At 40.1% G+C, this 19,719-nt stretch overlaps 1 protein-coding gene across 1 annotated transcript in view; it reads left to right on the forward strand.

Annotated features, from left to right (window-relative positions):
* SCUBE1 (signal peptide, CUB domain and EGF like domain containing 1) overlaps nt 1–19,719 on the forward strand; it is a 194,353-nt gene that overhangs the window by 57,349 nt on the left and 117,285 nt on the right. The window contains exon 4 of the mRNA XM_070946765.1: nt 17,171–17,305. Coding sequence (XP_070802866.1) covers nt 17,171–17,305 — 135 coding nt within the window. The remainder of the gene's footprint in view (nt 1–17,170; nt 17,306–19,719) is intronic.

A 19,719-nucleotide genomic window follows, 5' to 3' on the forward strand; every position in this document is an offset into this window, starting at 1 on the left:
CAAAACTATCAACTTAAAAATTGGCCTGCTATAAAATCTTACATGAGGAGAAGATTTTAACGAGAAAGTTCCTTTTGAAGTATCTTTAAGGTGGTTTTTTTTAAGGATTTAAGTAGTTAGATTTCTGTATGTGGTGGATCTGTCTCATTCTTTAAAAGGACGAGTAAAATAGAAATGTGTATCCTTCTTCACCTTTTCTGCTTATTGTATAAAAACTCGTATTGTTAAAAAACACACACACCAGGAATATCATAAGCAAAATCTGCAAATATTTTGGCAGGTTTGGATGATCCAACGTTTTGCCCATTCTTTTGTGAATAATTTCCTCAGTAGAATAATACTCTGCAATACAATTTTCTTGTTAGGGACTGTGTATAGTGCTGTTACAAAGGCAACTGCAGAAGGATAATAATGTTTGTAACCAGAAAAAACAGAAATGTCATTTCCATTTAAATTTGTGGAGATGAGGTTGATTTATTGCTCACTACGGTTTCTTATTTAGTTGAGCTTTTTTTCCTTCTATTCAGATGGAATGAGTTTTATTTTACCTTCTTTGGTTGAGATTCCTTGGCTATACATCTATATTGGATATAGTCCATGTCTACCCTCGGGGGAAGTCATTTTGTATCTGATGTTTTTATTGAACAATTTCACAAATATGATATGAAATGACACTATGGGGTTTTCAAACCATGGTGAGATTCTCATCTGGTTAAATATAATCCGTTTTAACATTGTAATTGCTTGAAACAGCGCAAGTTCCTTCTGAAGATTATTATTTGATGTTCAGTTCAGGCAACACAGGATTAATATTTAACTTTGAGAAATGAAGAGTCCTCAAGGCCTTAATTTGAAACCAGTAAGTGAAATAAATTTTCTGTTCCTGGGCAGATAGCCTCAAAATCCAAATGTCACCACAATATAAAAAAGATGTAGAAGGAGTACAGAGAAGAACAACAAAAATGATTAGGGGGCTAGAGGCTAAAGCATATGAAGAACGGTTGCAGGAATTGGGTATGTCTAGTTTAGTTTAGAGAAAAGAAAGACTAAGGGAGATATGATAGCAATGTTCCAGTATTTGAGGGGCTGCCACAAAGATGAGGGGGGCAAACTATTTTCCAAAGCACCAGAAGGCCAGACAAGAAGCAATGAATCTATATATATAAAAGCGAAAACCACTCATGCCGTAATCACGAAATCTCCAGAACTGTAAAGCCTACAAACTTGAAATTTGCCACGTATTTTCCTCTTGGCTTTTAGATGCTCACTAAGAAATGACCATCAGAGCATTAGTATTTCCTATATTATGATTAACACACTCTGATGCTAAGGAGTTCTACTCCCCCTTCCCCACCTGAAAAGAAATCTGTTCTAAATGCAAAACACAAGCAGAGAAGAGGAGTTTTGCTTTCAGTTTTACTTTCACAGCAGCAACCAGGGGTTAAGATAGGAGACGTTTCTGTGGGGCAAGGCTGAGGGAGAGAAGGGGGATAGGATAGGATAGGATAGGATAGGATAGGATAGGATAGGATAGGATAGGATAGGATAGGATAGGATAGGATAGGATAGGGTTCTGTGGGGCAAGGCTGAGGGAGAGAAGGGGAGAGGAGAGGTCGATCGTAACTACTCATTAATTTTCAAGCTGTAAGTGTTGATTTATCAAGCCCGGTCACATAGTTTCGTAGCGAAGCATGGGTATCCAGCTAGTAGAAAGAGAAACAACCTAGAACTAAGGAGAAATTTCCTAATGGAAATTTAACAATCAACCACTGGAACAGCTTGCCTTCAGAAGTTGTGGAGACTTTCAAGAAGAGACTGAATATTTTTTGACATGGGATGTATTTTATCTATGGTTAGACAATAGAAACAGAAGTTAGAAAGGAGGAGAAATAAAAAGAGGAAATACTAATGTGGAGAGAATTGAAAGATGATGAAGTTATGTATTATTGTTATTATACTATTATATAGTTATATTATTAATACTATTGTGATGAATATAATAACCAATATGTGGATTATGACTATTCAAATAACTGTATCCAGATCACACACTGTTTGATAGAAATGGAAAATAATATAAACAAAACAAATAAAACTTTATATGTATGTATATATATATATATATATATATATATATATATATATATATATATATATATATATATATATAAAAGAAGAGACAGGACAGCCATTTGTCTGAAATGTATAGACTTTCCTGCTCGAGCAGGGGGTTGGACTAGATGACCGCCAATGTCCCTTCCAACTCTGTTATACTATGTTTTTCTGCGGATAAGGGAAATATTTTCTTACAAGCTCCAGGCAGATTTGCTTGGAGAAAAATAATCCACAGAGACTGATTTCTGAGCGGAGTAAACTTGCAGAGAATCAAGGCAGAACAGCAGTAAATTTCTGTTTTACTAGTACCAATGGATGTTTCCATCTTATTCTTCAAAAACATATCAGTACAAGGTAAAAGTGCCATCAGAGAATTTAAAAAAGGGCTTGACTTCTGATTATGCCCTGATTAGTGTCCACTGGATTTCCTCAACCACTGTTTGGGAGTGGTTGGCCATCTTTTTCTTTTAGAATGTTTTTCTGACTTGTCAGCCTAACTTTCATTCCTTATGTTATATTCTGGGTGAAGAATGGAGGTGAGGAGAAAGTGATTTCTAACAGCTCTTTATTCAATACTGCCTGTGAGGCAACTGTTGTTCCCTGGCTGACACAGCTCCTTTTATAGGGAAGCTGATCAGCCAATCAGGAGAGAGTATTTTCCCACTCCAACAGAGGACCAGACTGAGAACTTCAACTGACAACTATATACAATACATAACACCTTACTCTCCCAAGAGATCTCTCATCCAAACTAGATCCTGACCCTGCTTAGCTTAAGATTGGCCAAACTAAATTACAACTAAATTACAAATTTCTACCTTAATGATTATTCAGAAGTGTAGACAATCATTCATGAAGTAAGGGCTGACTGCTCCCTTAAAGCAACCAGACATTTATCGATTTGGATGAATCCATGCATTATGAATGGCGAGGGACCAGAAAAATGAACCAGCCTTGGCCAAGCTTGAGGGAAATAAAAGAAAGGGAAGTCAATCAATCAGTGGAGAGAGGGGACCATGGCATGGCCTTGGGAGCAGGAGCTTCCACTAAGAGGTGGTTCAAAAAAGTCAAGTCAGAAGATGTATTGACTTCCGCATCCTGAGCTCTTGAATCAGATTCTGGGATCAAAGTCTGAATGCCTAGAGGTGACCTTGTTTGGGGAGGCACATAAGATCTGAAAAAGATGCTATTCAACTACAGAAAGGTCTAACAGTCAGTCTTCATAGGAGGAGCTAGTTTGGAAAATCTTCAAACGTAAGAACTTCCTTTGCCATTGTAATAGATTTTTAGAAATGATTTCGAATTCTCCACTCTTTAAAAAGAACCAGCTCAATCATTCTCCAAACATCAAGAAAAATTAGATTTACACTTGTGAAAAAAAAAAAAATCATTTCAGAAACTGCCAGATGTGAAATGTCAACAAGTTGTAGCATTAATTGATTTAAGATTACACAATCAGTGCCCTGATTAAAGAAAGCAATGCTTCCTTTTCTTCTATTATGGATGTTTAGCTTTGTTTTCCTCTCGTTGGACAGCTGGTTACAACATGTGGGTCATAAGAACTCCAGATGTATTTCTCTGTTTCTGATATTTGTTGTCTCTGTATTACTCAACAGCTCAACTAAGTTTTTCCTCCTACATTAAAGCCCTGATTATTGTTAACTGAGGCTAAACAAATTTTAGAAGGCTTTGTGTGCTATATAAACACAAGATATTTGTGAGGAAATGATGAAATTGGTTTCTTGCTTGATTTTCCTTCTATTTAATACTTTGTTCGCAACTGGTGCTTGTTCTGTATTTTAGTATTTAGACCACTACCACATGCAGTATAGGCACAATTTCAGAATTTGTGATTCTCATACTTTTTCATTTCTACCTCAGCTTAAGTCAGGGGTGAAATCCAGCAGGTTCTGACAGGTTCTGGAGAACTGGTAGCGGAAATTTTGAGTAGTTGGGAGAACCAGCAAATACCACCTCTGGCTGGCCCCAGAGTGGGGTGGGAATGGGGATTTTGCAGTATCCTTCCTCTACCACGCCCACCAAGCTACGCCCACAGAATCGGTAGTAAAAAAATTTGGATTTCACCACTGGCTTAAGTGCACGTGAAATGACACACAAAATGAAGTCTTTCCACTCCAGTTGTAATTCTGTAGAGCAGGGGTCCCCAACCCCTGGTCTGTGGACCGGCAGCGGGCCACGGCATGCAAGAAACCGGGCCATACAGACAAGTGAAGCCCCATCCACGGGATACCGGCAGCATACGAAACCATGCCCCCTCCGGTCCATGGAAAAACTTCTCTCCACGGAACCGGTCCCTGGTGCTCAAAAGGTTGGGGGCCACTGCTGTAGAACTGTGAGCAATCTGTTTTTCCATTGGCAGAAGTTCTTGCTTCATCTACTTTAGCATTGAATTCACGGGTCCTTAAATGGGAATGGTGACATGATGGCTTCAGGAGTCCCCTTGTCAGCAGCTGTAGCGAGGGGTTGCATATAATCTGTTTTAACTCTTTGTAGATGCTTATTTGGTTATAGATACACAGTGATCGAGGTGAAGGGGACAGGGGTAACCCACTGAGAGATCAGTTTCTCCTTTTCTGGAGAAGAGAACCGGCCAGCTGCAAATTACCTTGCAGAGTCTTGGATTCTCCCTCTCCCACCCACCCACCTCCACTATGTTGTGAATGCAATAGGAGCCATTTCTCTTTTTTCACTTTTATGTGGGGTGGCTTTATCGTATCATTCCACACTGGCAACTTTTAGAATCCTATTCATAGTGGCTACTGGTTAGGCATTGCTCAGAATGTACCTCCATTCCACAAAGTCAGAGCATTTTAATGGGAAACATGCCTTCCTGGCTGCACAATTAACGGCATGCTATCCTTTTACCCACATAACCTCCAAGTTATTATTAAATGTAATAGAGCAATCGTAGCTCAGCACCTCCTTTTTAATAATTGCTCAGATTTGTTGGTTTGTTGCGGATAGCAACAAATGGTCTGAAGGTATTTTGAAGACATGGAATGTATTTATGTATTTTGTACAGAAAGGCAGCTAGGTGGTAGTTTGCTTCTGCTGCTCCAGAACCTGCAGTAGTTTGAAGCACAGAATGGATTGAATTCGATTCTTGCATTCTCCGATTGGTAACTTCAAAGTCAAGCACAAAATAATTAGCCTTCTTCTTACCCATGTTCTGAAGTGGACAGTAGTCAAATTATCATCCAGATGATTTAAAACTAGTTTGGAAGATTAGCAAGTAGAAATGGCTACATTGAATTGCCCTGGCCATGAAAGACACTTTCTACTGAAATCTTTACTGCAGATGTGCTGACATTTCCTACGGCATACTGTATGCATCAAGTACAGCAGAGAAATCCATATTTAGTGGTCATGTCTTCCTGGAAGCGGCAACTCGCGCCAGGTCCCAAGTTAATACAGATCTTTCATTGATCCTTTTACCACAGGCTATAGGTACCTCCAAAGGTTCAATTGTCATGAGAAGTTTTTTAAATAGAGAAGGACATCCCAAAGAGTTTGCCTGTGGACCTGTGTTTTCTGTGTGGAGAGCGAAGGATGCCATAAAGCCAGGGGTGATAGTCACTTACTTTTCCTACCAGTTTACAAATGTGAGCGCGAGCGTCCTTCCATGCACGTGCTTTGCTCGTGCGCATGCCTTCCGCGCATGCGCCTGGCCTCAAAACGTGCCTAAATAGGATGGCATAGAGCCAGGGCAGGTGGCTGGGCCTGCCCACCCGCGATTTCCGCTACCGGCTCGCCTGAACTGGTCCGAACCGGCTGAATACCACCTCTGCATAAAGCTATAACTTTCCCCAGAGTGGGATGGTAGAAGGGCAGTTTTCGCATTCTGCAGAACTCTTTCAATAAATGTATAAACGTTGTGCGCAAAGCACAAACAAGTACTCAAGAGAAAATTTATTCATTATGCGGCGTTCCTTGATTTGAACAATGATTTATTTACAAGTGAAATACGGTTTGGGACTTTATTTACAGTACTTTCTTATTCGTATACATAGTAAATATTCATTTATTTACTTATTCGCTAGGTCACTCTAGCCTAGAGATGCTTACAAAACTCCATCCAGTAAAAGTGCTAAAAACAACAGAAATTAGAAACAAACCAAAAAAAAAAAAAAAAACAACCCCAAATTGCAGTTGCAATAAACTTTGCACCAAAGGAATAAACAAACATACTGTACTAGAGCAAGAGGCCTACCTCATCCCTAAATTCCCCACTCCAAGCCTTTGGGAATAGCCAGGTCTCAATCATTTTCCAGATGGTTAACCAGGAAGGAACCTGTCCAACTTCAGCAGAAGGTGGGTGCAGGGGTGGGCTGCTGGGGGTTTGCAGGGGTCCAGGAGAACATCTAGCTAAGATTCTGTGCAGTTTGGAGAACCCCCAAATCCCACTCCTGGCTGGCCCCGTCCATCCCACCCTGCCCCTCCCAGGAGTCCCCACACGGCCCGTTTTGGATGCAGGTAAGTGCAGGGCGTGCGCGGAGGCTCGGGGAAAGAGAAAAACGGGTCTACCAGAATTTTGGGAATTCCGTTTCCAGCCTCCCGAGGGCCTCCAGAGCCTGGGGAGGCTATTTTCACCCTCCCAGAGGCTCGAGGAAAGCCTCCGGAGCCCGGGGAGGGCAAAAATCGCCCCCCCCCATGGGGCAGGAGGCTGACTAGGCCACGACCACTATGGCCACACCCACCAAGCAACCAGGCAGAGAACCCCTTGCTAAAATTTTTGAAGCCCACCCCTAGGAGGGTGTTAGTGTTCTGAGTAATATACTCATTGAAAGCATAACTCCGAGGCAGGTAGATTCCACAAAGAACATGTTTATTGGATACATCATATTGGCACAGCCGGTGAAAACCAACTCTAACAGTTCCCGCAGTTTTCACCTAATTAAAAGAGTAAGACTCCCCCCTCCCAGGTGTCACCAGTCACATTGTCCAATGAAGATGGAAGGCAGGCTCCTCTCCTCTTTCCACAGCCACCTGTTTCAATGACCTTGGTTCCCATAGGAAAACTTTTTATTTTGACTTAGCCGGGCTATCTACTTCCCCCTCCTTTCCCCCTCTCAGGCTTCGTGGCAACTATGAGGCAGCACAAGATGGCTTCAACCAGGTTCATTTCAGAGTTGACAGTGGGAGTGGGGAGTGGATGAACAGGAATGCCATTCCAAAGAAAGCAGCTGGGGAATGGAAAGTCTCATCTTTGGGCTCCCTGCAGATGGCATTCTCTTAAAGACCTTAATGGAAGAGCAGAAACCAGGAGAAGCTGACAATCCCAAAGATAACCAAATTCAATGCCAAATTCAACCCCCAGTAGGCCAACCATGGATAAGTCCAAGAAAAGAAAAGTTTCACAAGAAGAAACAGAACGTTTAATTCAACTACATATGCTAGTTTTGTGGCCACTCAAGAAATAGTCAGGCACGGGAAGGATTTTGTGGCTCCCGGTGTTTTCTTTTCTGTGGGAAACAAATGGCTCTTTGAGTGTTTAAGGTTGCAGACCCTTGTTCTAGATTATATTGAATTCCTACAAATGTTCAGGTCAAATTTATGATTGTCCTCAAAGCCAACAAATCCTACCAGCATTAATATATGGCTCCACACAAATGATATGGCTTCTAATCTTGATTTACTGGAATGAAAGTGGTCTATGAGTAGAAATGTCCTTTCATATGAGATGTCTGTAGAGATTCTCAGTCATCCAGGTCATGGCTGTCCCAAAGGTGCTTTTTCAGGAGGCAACTGGACTTTCTTGTTTTTTCTTTGATGACGTTTCGCTTCTCATCCAAGAAGCTTCTTCAGCTCTGAGGGGATAGTGGGGAAATTGAAGGATTAATATTCCTTGCAGACAGCTGGTCATTTGCATCCTTTTTGAGGGTCATTGAAGCACTTGGAGGTTTATCTGTGTCCTCGGGGTCACCTGAGTAGTGCTCCTGGTTCCTGTAGTCTGCAATTTTTTCTCTGGAAATCCGTTCCTACTCCCACACCATTCAAAGGGTGTTCATCCCAAATTGTATAGCTAAAAGTCTGTAGAGATTCTCAGTCATCCAGGTCATGGTTGTCCGAAAGGTGCTTTTTCAGGAGGCAACAGGACTGTCTTGTTTTCAAATTAGATATCCCAAATTCCTTATAGCCCAGGTAATTATTTATCTCTCATCTTGTGAAAAGTTAAGGTTATTTTATCCCTGAAGAGCTGAGGACAAAACGATGGACATAGGAATGTCAAATCCTATGTCCAAATCCTGCTGCGCCACTCAGGAGCCTGAGTGGCGTAGCAGACTAATGCTACTGTTAAAAGGTAGTATTTAGCTGCCAGCTGCCTGCAATTACTGCGAGTTCAATTCTCACCAGGCTCAAGGTTGACTCAGCCTTCCATCCTTTCTAAGGTAGGTAATATTGAGGACCCGGTTTGTGGGGGCAATAAGCTGACTTTGTATAAAATATTACAATAGTATGAAGGCTATTGCTTAACGCATTGTAAGCCGCCCTGAGTCTTCAGAGAAGGGCAGCATATAAATAAAAATAAAAATAAAAAAAAATAAAAAAATCAAATTGAAAATGAACAAGGATCTATTTTAAGGTTTATTCTGGGATGGCAGCAGTGGCATTGCTGCAAACTATCAGAGACCTGTCAGAGATCTTCTATAGAATCTCCGTGTGATGGAATAAGCAAAATATTTCACTGATAACATCCCTTCATTTCTCAAGTAGACCTTGAAAGCAGGTAGTAAAGTAGCTGAAGAAGGAATTCCTGTCGGTTGAATTTGATCTGGTTCAATTACTGGATTTGTATATTTTTGTGGTAATCTAGTCCTTCAATAAAAGCTGCAAAAGCAAACCAGTTAAATGGCAAAGAGCCAAATGTTTCCTTCGGGGTTCTTGAAAAATTTGCAACAGAACTACCATGTTTCCCCCAAAATAAGACCGGGTCTTATATTAATTTTTGCTCCAAAAGACACAATAGGGCTTATTTTCTGATTAGGTCTTATTTTGGGAGAAATACAGTACTAAATGCACCCATCTGGCTGACAATCTTATCTGGGGCTTATTTTGGGGGTAGGGCTTATATTATGAGCATCCTGAAAAATCATGCTAGGACTTATTTTCCAGTTGGGTCTTATTTTTGGGGAAACAGGGTACTTATGAATAAAAAATATCTTTAGGGGAAAAAAGTACTTTCCACACTAGATAAGAACCAATTGTTGCCCGACAATTTTTTTCTAAAGAATGTCATAGAATAAAAAGTGGCAATTCTGCCTTATTGTGATGGAATTTTATAACTTTGGGAATAAAAACGGACATTTCCCCAAGTATCACAGAACAAGAATAGATGGACTTTTTGTGGTTTTAAACAAACAGAGACTCTCCATTAAACCAAGATTCAGTAAGAAAGGATCAAAGGCAAATAGGGAGAGCTTGACTTAACATACTCACCAATGCCAACATATCCAGTTTCCAAGATAATGTAACCTAAGCCCTTTCCCATTGCAATAAATCTGCCTCCTCTGAAGTGATGAGGATATTCCCTTTTTTTTTTGTTTGAGAGCTTTTGTAAGGGGCTTGAACTCTGGGCTTTATTGAATGAAATGTATTACTTAATCCAGGCTAGATTTGTTGTGCTGAGAGCATTGGTCAATAGCTTTCTTTGAAACTGGAGAAAGGGATAGAATCCTAATTGCTTCTATTTGCTGCACCAATGATGTTCATTCATTACCATAAAATTTTGGATGAATCTGAGTAATGAATGACTTGGGAATGCACCACTATAAATTTACATGTAGCTCCAAAATTCTGGTGATGAGGAAGGGGAACATTATTGTCCACCAAAATATCGGCCCTTGAGATTTCTCTTGTTTGGTCATATTTTGGGATAGGCCACTGTTCATCACTATGGTGATGATATTTAGCCTTCTTTTTTTTTTTTTTTTTACAACTGATCACAAGAAGATTGTCATAATCCTGAAGTGTTCTCAGAATGGTGACATCTGGTTCTACATAGTGTTCTACTTAATTCAGGTACCCTGTTTCCCCCAAAATAAAACATCCCCTGATAATAAGCCCAATCAGGCTTTTAAGCGCATGGCAATAAGGCCAAGTTGAAAAAAAATATAAAACAGGGTCTTATTTTCGGGGAACCACGGTATGTAGACAAATTCTTCAGAACAAGGATATTCGCTCTAAAGCAATACTAGTTGGACAATTTGAAGATGCTTCTGGACCTTACCGTGCTCCTTGAATATCAGATACATATGACAAGGAGAGGCCTTTTTAAGTATGAGTCAGCAGTGTGCTCCAGCTGCCAAAAAAAGCCAATGCAATCTTAAGTTGCATCAACGGGCGGACAACATCAAATTCATGGGAAGTGACAGTACCACTCTGTTCTACACGAGTGAGATCACATTTGGAATACTGCATCCAGTTCTGATTACCCTGATGCAAAAAAAAAGATGCTGAGGCCCGAGAAAGAGTGCAATAAAGAGCAACAAAGATGATAAGAGATCTTGAGGCTAAATCCTGTGATGAACAGCTATAAGGGAACTACCGTATTTTTCGGAGTATAAGACGCACCTTCCCCCGCCCCAAAAAGAGGCTGAAAACTTGGGTGCATCTTATACTCCAAATGTAGCTTTCTCGAAGCTTTTTTTCAGCCCTAATGAGGCGCTAACGAGGCGCTAGCGAGTGAAGTGATCTTCCCAGCTTTGCCTGTTCCCTCGACTCGACTCTTCGCTGTGCTTTAACGAGGCGCTAGTGAGTGAAGGGATCTCCATGCTTTGCTCCGACTCTCAGCTGTTCTTTAGAAGCTTTTTTTCAGCCCTAACTAGGCGCTAGCCGAGTGAAGCGATCTCCCCGTGCTTTGCCTGCTTTTCTCATTGCTGCTTCCTCTCAGCTGTGCCTTAGAAGCTGTTTTTTATCCCCAAGCAGGGGATAAAAAACCAGGAAACTAATGTGCTGAAGCTGACCAGACTAAGGATGCTAGCCAGATGAATACCTGGTAGGCAGATTTCCCCCCCCCCCCATTTTCCTCCCCAAAAACTAAGCTGCGTTTTATACTCCGAAAAATACGGTAGGTATGTTTAGCCTAATGAAGAGAAGGATTTTAGGAGACATGATAGCAGTCTTCCAATACTTGAAGGGCTGTCACAGGGAAGAGGACATCAATTTTTTTTTCAAAGCACCCAAGGGCAGGACAAGAAGGAATGGATGGAAGCTCGTCAGAGGGAGATCCAAGCTGGAAATAAAGAGAATTTCCTGACAGTGGGAACAATTAATCAGTGGAATGACTTGCCTCTCAGAATTGCAGGTGCTTCAACAGTGGAGGATTTCAAATTCCTCTCAATGACCAAATAACATTAAATAGACCTTAAGACCAACATTTATAATATCAGTTAACGAAGTATATGCAAAATATAATTGCATTGTATGGCCTAGGAAATAGAAATGAAGCACAAAAATGGCATATCCATTCCTGCCGATGGAATGATTTTTTCATTGCTAATACATTTTTCAGACAATCAAAAACCAACACCTCCTCAGACAGAGTAAACAGAACTCAAACTGATTATATTATAGATATAAGAAGCTGGAAGAGTTCAGTTATAATATAATGTCGTGGCCATGACCATTGAAATTGACTAGACTTTCTTCTGTAATATGGCAAGCAACAGAAGAAAGGTTCTAATTTTTAAAGCAAGCATAGTAAAGCATAGCTTTGTAAAACTGTGCCAGCAAATCTGGAGAACAGTGGCCAATAGTTTGGAAGAGTCTACATACCAAGGAGTAGGTGAAATCTATTGCACAATATCCTTAAGTTTACATGTTAGCATGAATGCTTAAGATCTTTCAACAAAGATTAGAACATTTACAAGGAAAGGGAAATGCCAGATATTCAAGTTGGTTTTTTAAAAAGGTGAAAGATAGAAAGAATATGACATGGTGGTGGTAGAGAAGATCTTGAGATTATCATGAAGATGAAAACAAACAAATGGATTTTAGTAGAAATCAATCCTAAGTACTTATTCAAAGCTCAAATGACCAGGCTCAAATGTTTATATTTATGCAAGTCATGTACATTATATGAAAACACAGTGTTTTTGTAGAATGTGTACAACTTGCATAAATAGGAAATATATTATATGAAGATAACCAGCTGCAAGGTGGATGGATTCACAATGGTGATGAGTCCATTGGAAGACCTGAAGGACCACTCGGGGGATTGTTCATTTCGGAAAGGCTCTAACTACATAGTACTATGAATCACCTCCAACTAGATGGCACATAATAAATCAATGTCTAAAATACAACCCTCAACCATATAAATTTGTCAGAGGTGGGTTTCAGCAGGTTCTGACCAGTTCCAGAGAACCGGTAGCAGAAATTTTGAGTAGTTCGGAGAACTGGTAGTAAAAATTCTGACTGGCCCCACCCCTATCTATTCTCTGCCTCCCAAGTCCCAGCTGATCAGGAGGAAATGGGGATTTTGCAGTAACCTTCCCCTGGAGTGGGGAGGGAATGGAGATTTTACAGTAACCTTCCCCTGGAATGCGGAGGGAATGGAGATTTTACAGTACCCTTCCCCTGGAATGGGATGGGAATGGAGATTTTACAGTACCCTTCCCCTGGAATGGGGTGGGAATGGAGATTTTACAGTACCCTTCCCCTGGAATGGGATGGGAATGGAGATTTTACAGTACCCTTCCCCTGGAGTGGGGAGGGAATGGAGATTTTACAGTAACCTTCCCCTGGAATGCGGAGGGAATGGAGATTTTACAGTACCCTTCCCCTGGAATGGGATGGGAATGGAGATTTTACAGTACCCTTCCCCTGGAATGGGATGGGAATGGAGATTTTACAGTACCCTTCCCCTGGAATGCGGAGGGAATGGAGATTTTACAGTACCCTTCCCCTAGAATGGGATGGGAATGGAGATTTTACAGTACCCTTCCCCTGGAATGCGGAGGGAATGGAGATTTTACAGTACCCTTCCCCTGGAATGGGATGGGAATGGAGATTTTACAGTACCCTTCCCCTGGAGTGGGGAGGGAATGGAAATTTTACAGTAACCTTCCCCTGGAATGCGGAGGGAATGGAGATTTTACAGTACCCTTCCCCTGGAATGGGATGGGAATGGAGATTTTACAGTACCCTTCCCCTGGAATGGGATGGGAATGGAGATTTTACAGTACCCTTCCCCTGGAATGGGGTGGGAATGGAGATTTTACAGTACCCTTCCCCTGCCACGCCCACCAAGTCATGCCACGCCCACCAAGCCACACCCACAGAACCGATAGTAACAAAATTTGAAACCCACTGCTGAAATTTGTTCAAAGTTTATGATCAGCTTGGAAGTCCTTTATATTCCACTTCCAAGTGAGAGCAAATTTCTGGAAATATGGAAGGAAAAAAATGACTTCCTAGTTTCTCATGTATATCTTTTTGTTAGGCAGGCTATTATTTCTTTCCAACTGTGGGGTGATTTTAAATATATCATTGCAGTCTCAGTTTTTTAATCTAATTTTCCTCTGTGATATTGATGTTTCTGATTCAAGTTACTTGTCCAGCTTTGGATTCCTTATGACTTGGCAAAGTAGATAGGGAAGATGTTTAATTCTATCACATGACTCTCCATGAGCCATTTTGTATTAATTTTCTTTTTAAGTATGTAGAAGAAGAGATATTGTTCTTAAAAAAAACAAAACCCTAGGAATAAGGTAAGTCAAGTAGCCCAGGCTTCCCCTTTATTCTGCAGAAGGATTAAATATATTTTTTTATTGCTTTAAAAGTATACTTCCATATATGTATTGATTACTAAAGTGCTGCAGCCATGCTTCTACTTTTTAGCCAGGCTTTGAATGATTCTGAAAACAATTTGCTTCAACAAATAGCCCCATTAACTGAGCTTTAAATCACTCAAATTTGAAATCCTGGAAGCTAGCATTGGGAAAAAATGAGCACCCAATGACATCATGATACTGATGGCAGATAATTGCATCTGAGTAAATGCAATGCTCTTGACATTTGATAAGCAGTTAGGTATTGTTTTTAAGGCACAAAGGAAACTTCCTTTCAGAAAGATATTCCAAGGCATAGTATACTCAATAGTAGTAACTGGAGTCCTAGTGGACTCTGGGATCTTGGAACTGGGAACTGGGATCTTGAAGTCCTAGTGGACAACCATTTAAATAGGAGCCAGCAGTGTGCTACAGCTGCCAAAAAAGCCAACACAGTTCTAGACTGCATAAACAGAAGGATAGAATCAAGATCACGTGAAGTGTTAATACCGCTTTATAATGCCTTGGTAAGGCCACACTTGGAATGCTGCATTCAGTTTTGGTCACCACGATGTAAAAAAGATGTTGAGACTCTAGAAACAGTGCAGAGAAGAGCAACAAAGATGATTAGGGGACTGGAGGCTAAAACATATGAAGAACGGTTGCAGGAACTGGGTATGTCTAGTTTAATGAAAAGAAGGACTAGGGGAGACATGATAAGAGTGTTCCAATATCTCACGAGCTACCACAAAGAAGAGGGAGTCATGCTATCCTCCATAGCACCTGAGGGCAGGACAAGAAGCAACGGGTGGAAACTAATCAAGGAGAGAAGCAACTTAGAACTAAGGAGAAATTTCCTGACAATTAGAACAATTAATCAGTGGAACAACTTTCTTTCTTTCTTTCTTTCTTTCTTTCTTTCTTTCTTTCTTTCTTTCTTTCTTTCTTTCTTTCTTTCTTTCTTTCTTTCTTTCTTTCTTCAACTTGTATGCCGCCTTTCTCCGAAGACTCAAGGCAGCTTCAGAAGTTGTGAATGCTCCAGCACTGGAAGTTTTTAAGAAGATGTTGGATAACTATTTGTCTGAAGTGGTGTAGGGTTTCCTGCCTAAGGAGAGGGTTGGACTAGAAGACCTCTAAGGTCCCTTCCAACTCTGTTATTCTATTCTATTCCATTCTATTCCATTCCATTCTATTCTATTCTATTCTATTCTATTCTATTCTATTCTATTCTATTCTATTCTATTCTATATAAATGAAAAATACCTCACTGAAAACTGGATTCATAATGTTATCCATAACGAAATCCAGGTTGGGATTAAGCATTGCTTGAGAAGAGATTGTTATTTAATACAATTAATTTCAGTCAAAGGATCTTTTTTTCTTAGTTCTAGGTTTCTGCAGGTAGCCCTCGACTTATAACAGTTCATTAATTCAAAGTTACAATGGCACTGAAAAAAGTGATTTATGACCGTTTCTCACACTTACGACCTTTGGAACATCCCCATGACCATGCGATCAAAATTCAGATGCTTGGCAACTGGTTCACACTTACGACCATTGCTCTGTGCCAAGGTCACATGATTTCCTTTTGCGACCTTCTGACAAGCAAAATCAATGGGGAAGCCACATTCACTTAACCGTCATGTGACTCACTTATCCACTCAATGATTCCCTTAACAAGTGTGTCAAGGAAGGTTGCAAAATGGGCCAAAACTCATTGAACAAATGTCTCTCTTAACAATAGAAATTTTGGGATTCATGGGGGTCGTAAGTCGAAGACTACCTGTGTTTTGATATGAAAAAATGTATTTAGGATAGTTTTTTTTAAAAAATACAATCATTGACAACAACGTATAGAAAACACAATACATTCAGTTAGAAGATTGGCTTAGGAAATGCTTTCACTGTACTTATACTGGGAAACAAGTATCTAGAACAGTGCCTCTCAACCTTAGCAACTTGAAGATGGGTAGACTTCATCTCTTAAAATCCCCAGCCAGCCATTCTGGGAATTGAAGTACACACGTCTTCAGGTTGCCAAGGCTAAGAAACATTGTCCTAAAACATGACGCTGGTTTTCTTGGCAACACATACAAGAAATTTGTATTACCTTCTTTGTTTGTGTTGCTTTTATTTTCCAATCTAATGTAGTGTCCTAGGATTGTCAGGAGGTGTCCCATCTAACTTTGCTTAACTTTTTTAGATCAGCCGATCTATGATTTGTGGCTGTGAGTTTTGCACCGTGAAATGTGAAGGAAAGGAAAGGAACACATGGGCGCAAAATTGATGCTCGACCCAATAAATTATAATTTCTTAAATGATGGTTGACGAGACCATATGCTTGACTGTTTCCTAATATGATTTGATTGCTTATATGTACCCTATGACTATCATTAAGTGCTGTGCCTTATGATTCTTGACGAATGTATCTTTTCTTTTATGTACACTGAGAGCGTATGATGTTCTGTCCCCCCACCTCACATAGGCAGACACACGAGCAAAAGACGTCTACCAGTAATTTATTTTTACAAGCCGACCTGAATCCTTTGGCAGATGAAAGTTCTGGCAACTACTTTCCGAATGCCTGCAAAGTTTCTTATCACCTCTAAAAACAGGAGTCAGCGTATCTGTAGTCCATTGCTGGGGCAACCAAGAGTTCACAAGGCACAAAAGAGTAGTCAGAAGTCATTCACAAAGTCCAAGCCTTAATTCCGAAAGATATCCCATCCGAAGCTCACGATATGCAGTTTTTGTCCGTCACAGAGCCTGCAGAGCAACCTCACCCACTTTTATCCCCTGTGGGGCATGGCTCAGTGACTCAGCAATCTCTGGCCCTTCCACACCTCTTCCTTTGCTGCGCACGCCTCTCCCTCCGATGCTGCCTGGGATCAATCCAAGATTGATCTTCATCACTCCCTATTAGTGGGTGCTCCGACATGCCTTCCTCCTGGCCTTCAGCTGGAACCTGAGGCGTTGCCAGAAAGGAGAGTCCTGGAAAGGGAGGCCTTGTCAGTTCCTCCCCATCACTTTCAGAGTCATCTTCCTCCGTGAGGAAAGGCTCGGGAGCCGGAGTCACAACATATGCACCAAAGGCAAATTCCTTGTATGTCCAATCACACTTGGCCAATAAAGAATTCTAATCTGTTCTGTTCTGTTCTGTTCTGTTCTGTTCTGTTCTGTTCTGTCTGAATTGGAATGAAGAATTTGTGGCTTCTTATTGTATTCTGAGTACTAACGGCTTATATTCAAATTTATGTCTCTAGACGTTGATGAATGTTTGGATAACAACGGTGGCTGCCAACAGATTTGTGTCAATACTATGGGAAGCTATGAATGCCAATGTAAAGAAGGATTTTTCCTAAGCGATAACCAACACACCTGTATCCATCGTTCTAATGGTAAGTCTCCAGTTCCTGAAGAATATGAATTAACCTTAAGACATACAGTGTCAATGTTATTACCCTGTTTCCCCGAAAATAAGACATCCCCTGATAATAAGCCCAATCGGGCTTTTGAGCGCATGCGCTAGAATAAGCCTCCCCCTGAAAATAAGCCCTCCCTGAAAATATTTAAAAACAGAGCTGGAAATCAGGTAAGACAGCAAGGGGAGCCCCATCTTGCTCCACATTCCCCAAAATAATAAGACCTCCCCAAAAATAAGACCAAGCGCTTATTTCAGGGTTCAAAAAAATATAAGATTATTTTCGGAGAAACACGGTAGAAGACTGATGGGAATTTTTTTGTTGTATTTTAAAATCTTTATTTTTCACACTTTTGGTGATCTGTTGGGAGCAACTTAGAAGGGGTTGCAGCATTTATTTAAAGCTAACCAGGTTAACACAGCAAAGTGAGATCATTGCCAAAGCTCACTGGCACTTTGCCAAAGTACACCTGCCGTGGGAAGATAAGCACAAATGTTATGAAACCTGTGGGTAACCCATTATAATTGCAGCAACATTGGGATCAAGAGCTGGTTTCCAGCCAACTGGGCATTTCCCACATGGTGTGTATTAATATATGTCTTGACTCAGAGTAATTATACTTAACAGCTCGTGACATTCAGTATTTTTATCCATTAATTTTATATTTCTAGCCCATGAATGTCAGACTCGCGGCATCACATTGCCATCACATGACGTTTCGCAAATTTTTCTCCTTTGCGGAGCTGGGGTGGGCGTGGCCTACACGTGGCACATCCGTCCCGTGGGCCGCCAGCCTTTCAAAATAGAAATTTAGGTTGATCAGTGAGAGAAAATTGTAAGATGTCCAAACTACTAATAGTGCTGGTAAAAGTAAACTTATCAAGAAAATTTATCAGAGTTATGTATCTTTTGGTTTGTCATATACTTCTTGACAAACCCAAATCCCAATGAGTTCATTAATTTAATTCATGCAGGGAGTTTGTACATTTATTTTTTTGTATCAGATAGTTATGGTATTGCAGAATTTGAACGTGCTTGATTTAAAGTCTTTAAAGTCTTTAAAGCACATTGTAAGCCGCCCTGAGTCTTCGGAGAAGGGCGGCATATAAATCAAATTAAAAAAAAAAAAAAAGTCTTGAAACAGAGTGATTTCCACATGCAAAATAGTGATTTTCACTATTTTCCATTATAATTGTGTCTGAGAAAGAGGTGAATCCATACCAAACATTACTGGATACCTTATATTATTTGATGATGTGACATTACAATGAGGACGGGGCATTTCACAATGAATTTTAGCATGAGTTTTAACAGAACTGTGACATCTTATATTGATTTTGCTTTCCCCCTATATAAAACATTAGTTTCATCACACTGCCATGAAACGGGGAAAACAAAACCATGAAATTTGTTGAGCACTTTGTTTCTTTTGCCTTCTAAATATCATTTTGAGAATTTAACTAAATTTTGGATATGGATAAAGTATCTTTGAAATATGTCAAAAGTCTCAAAGATAGCCGGTCCAGACATCAGGAATCTTCAATATCATCTTTCGTGTATTTGTATGGTTAGTCTGGAAAACTTCTAACTTAGTAACTATCCTCCGTCTGGATTGTAAATCTGATTTCCAAGACATATATCTCTGACATGCTAATTTAATAATTTCTCAAGGAAAAGGGGGAGGCAGTTAGTTAGAAAGAAAACTGGTCCTAAACTGCTAAAAGATAACACCAGGATAATTATATACAGTTTTTCTAGATTTGCCATACATTAGAAGCTTGGCAAGAAGTTTGGGTTCAAATGCAGCAAAAATTACTGGGAACACCAAATTGACCAAGTTCTTGAAAACGAGCAAGTCAAAATCCTGTGGGACTTTCGGGTCCAAACAGACAGACATCTGGCCCACAACACGCCTGATATCACTATTGTGGAAAAGAAAAAAATCTGGTTCATTGATATTACAATACTAGGTGATGCACAAATTGAGGCCAAATAGCTAGAAAAAATAACAAATTGTTGTGATTTGCAAATTGAAGTTGAGTGATTGTGGAGGAAGAAATCAATGGTTGTACCAATAGTAATAGGAGCACTTGGAGCAATACCCAAAGGGTTGTCTAGATACATGGAAATTTTGAACTTATTAGACCTGAACAGGGTGGATAAAAATCAATGATTTTTTTAAAAAAAATAAAAAAAATCAGATTTTTTTGATTTAAATCAGATTTTTTCGATTGTTATCGAATTCATTTTTTTTATAAATTTTTATTAATAATAAAAAGAAAACAACAAAACCAACATAAATACATTGAAGCAACATACAAAACAAACACACATCAATTCAGTCCAATGACTGACTCTTAGAAGATATTACAACGGTGGGTTATTTTCCA

Source organism: Pituophis catenifer, unplaced genomic scaffold (assembly GCF_029215685.1).
Source record: "Pituophis catenifer annectens isolate HBS135680 unplaced genomic scaffold, rPitCat1.0.hap2 SCAF_7, whole genome shotgun sequence".
NCBI lineage: Eukaryota > Metazoa > Chordata > Lepidosauria > Squamata > Colubridae > Pituophis > Pituophis catenifer.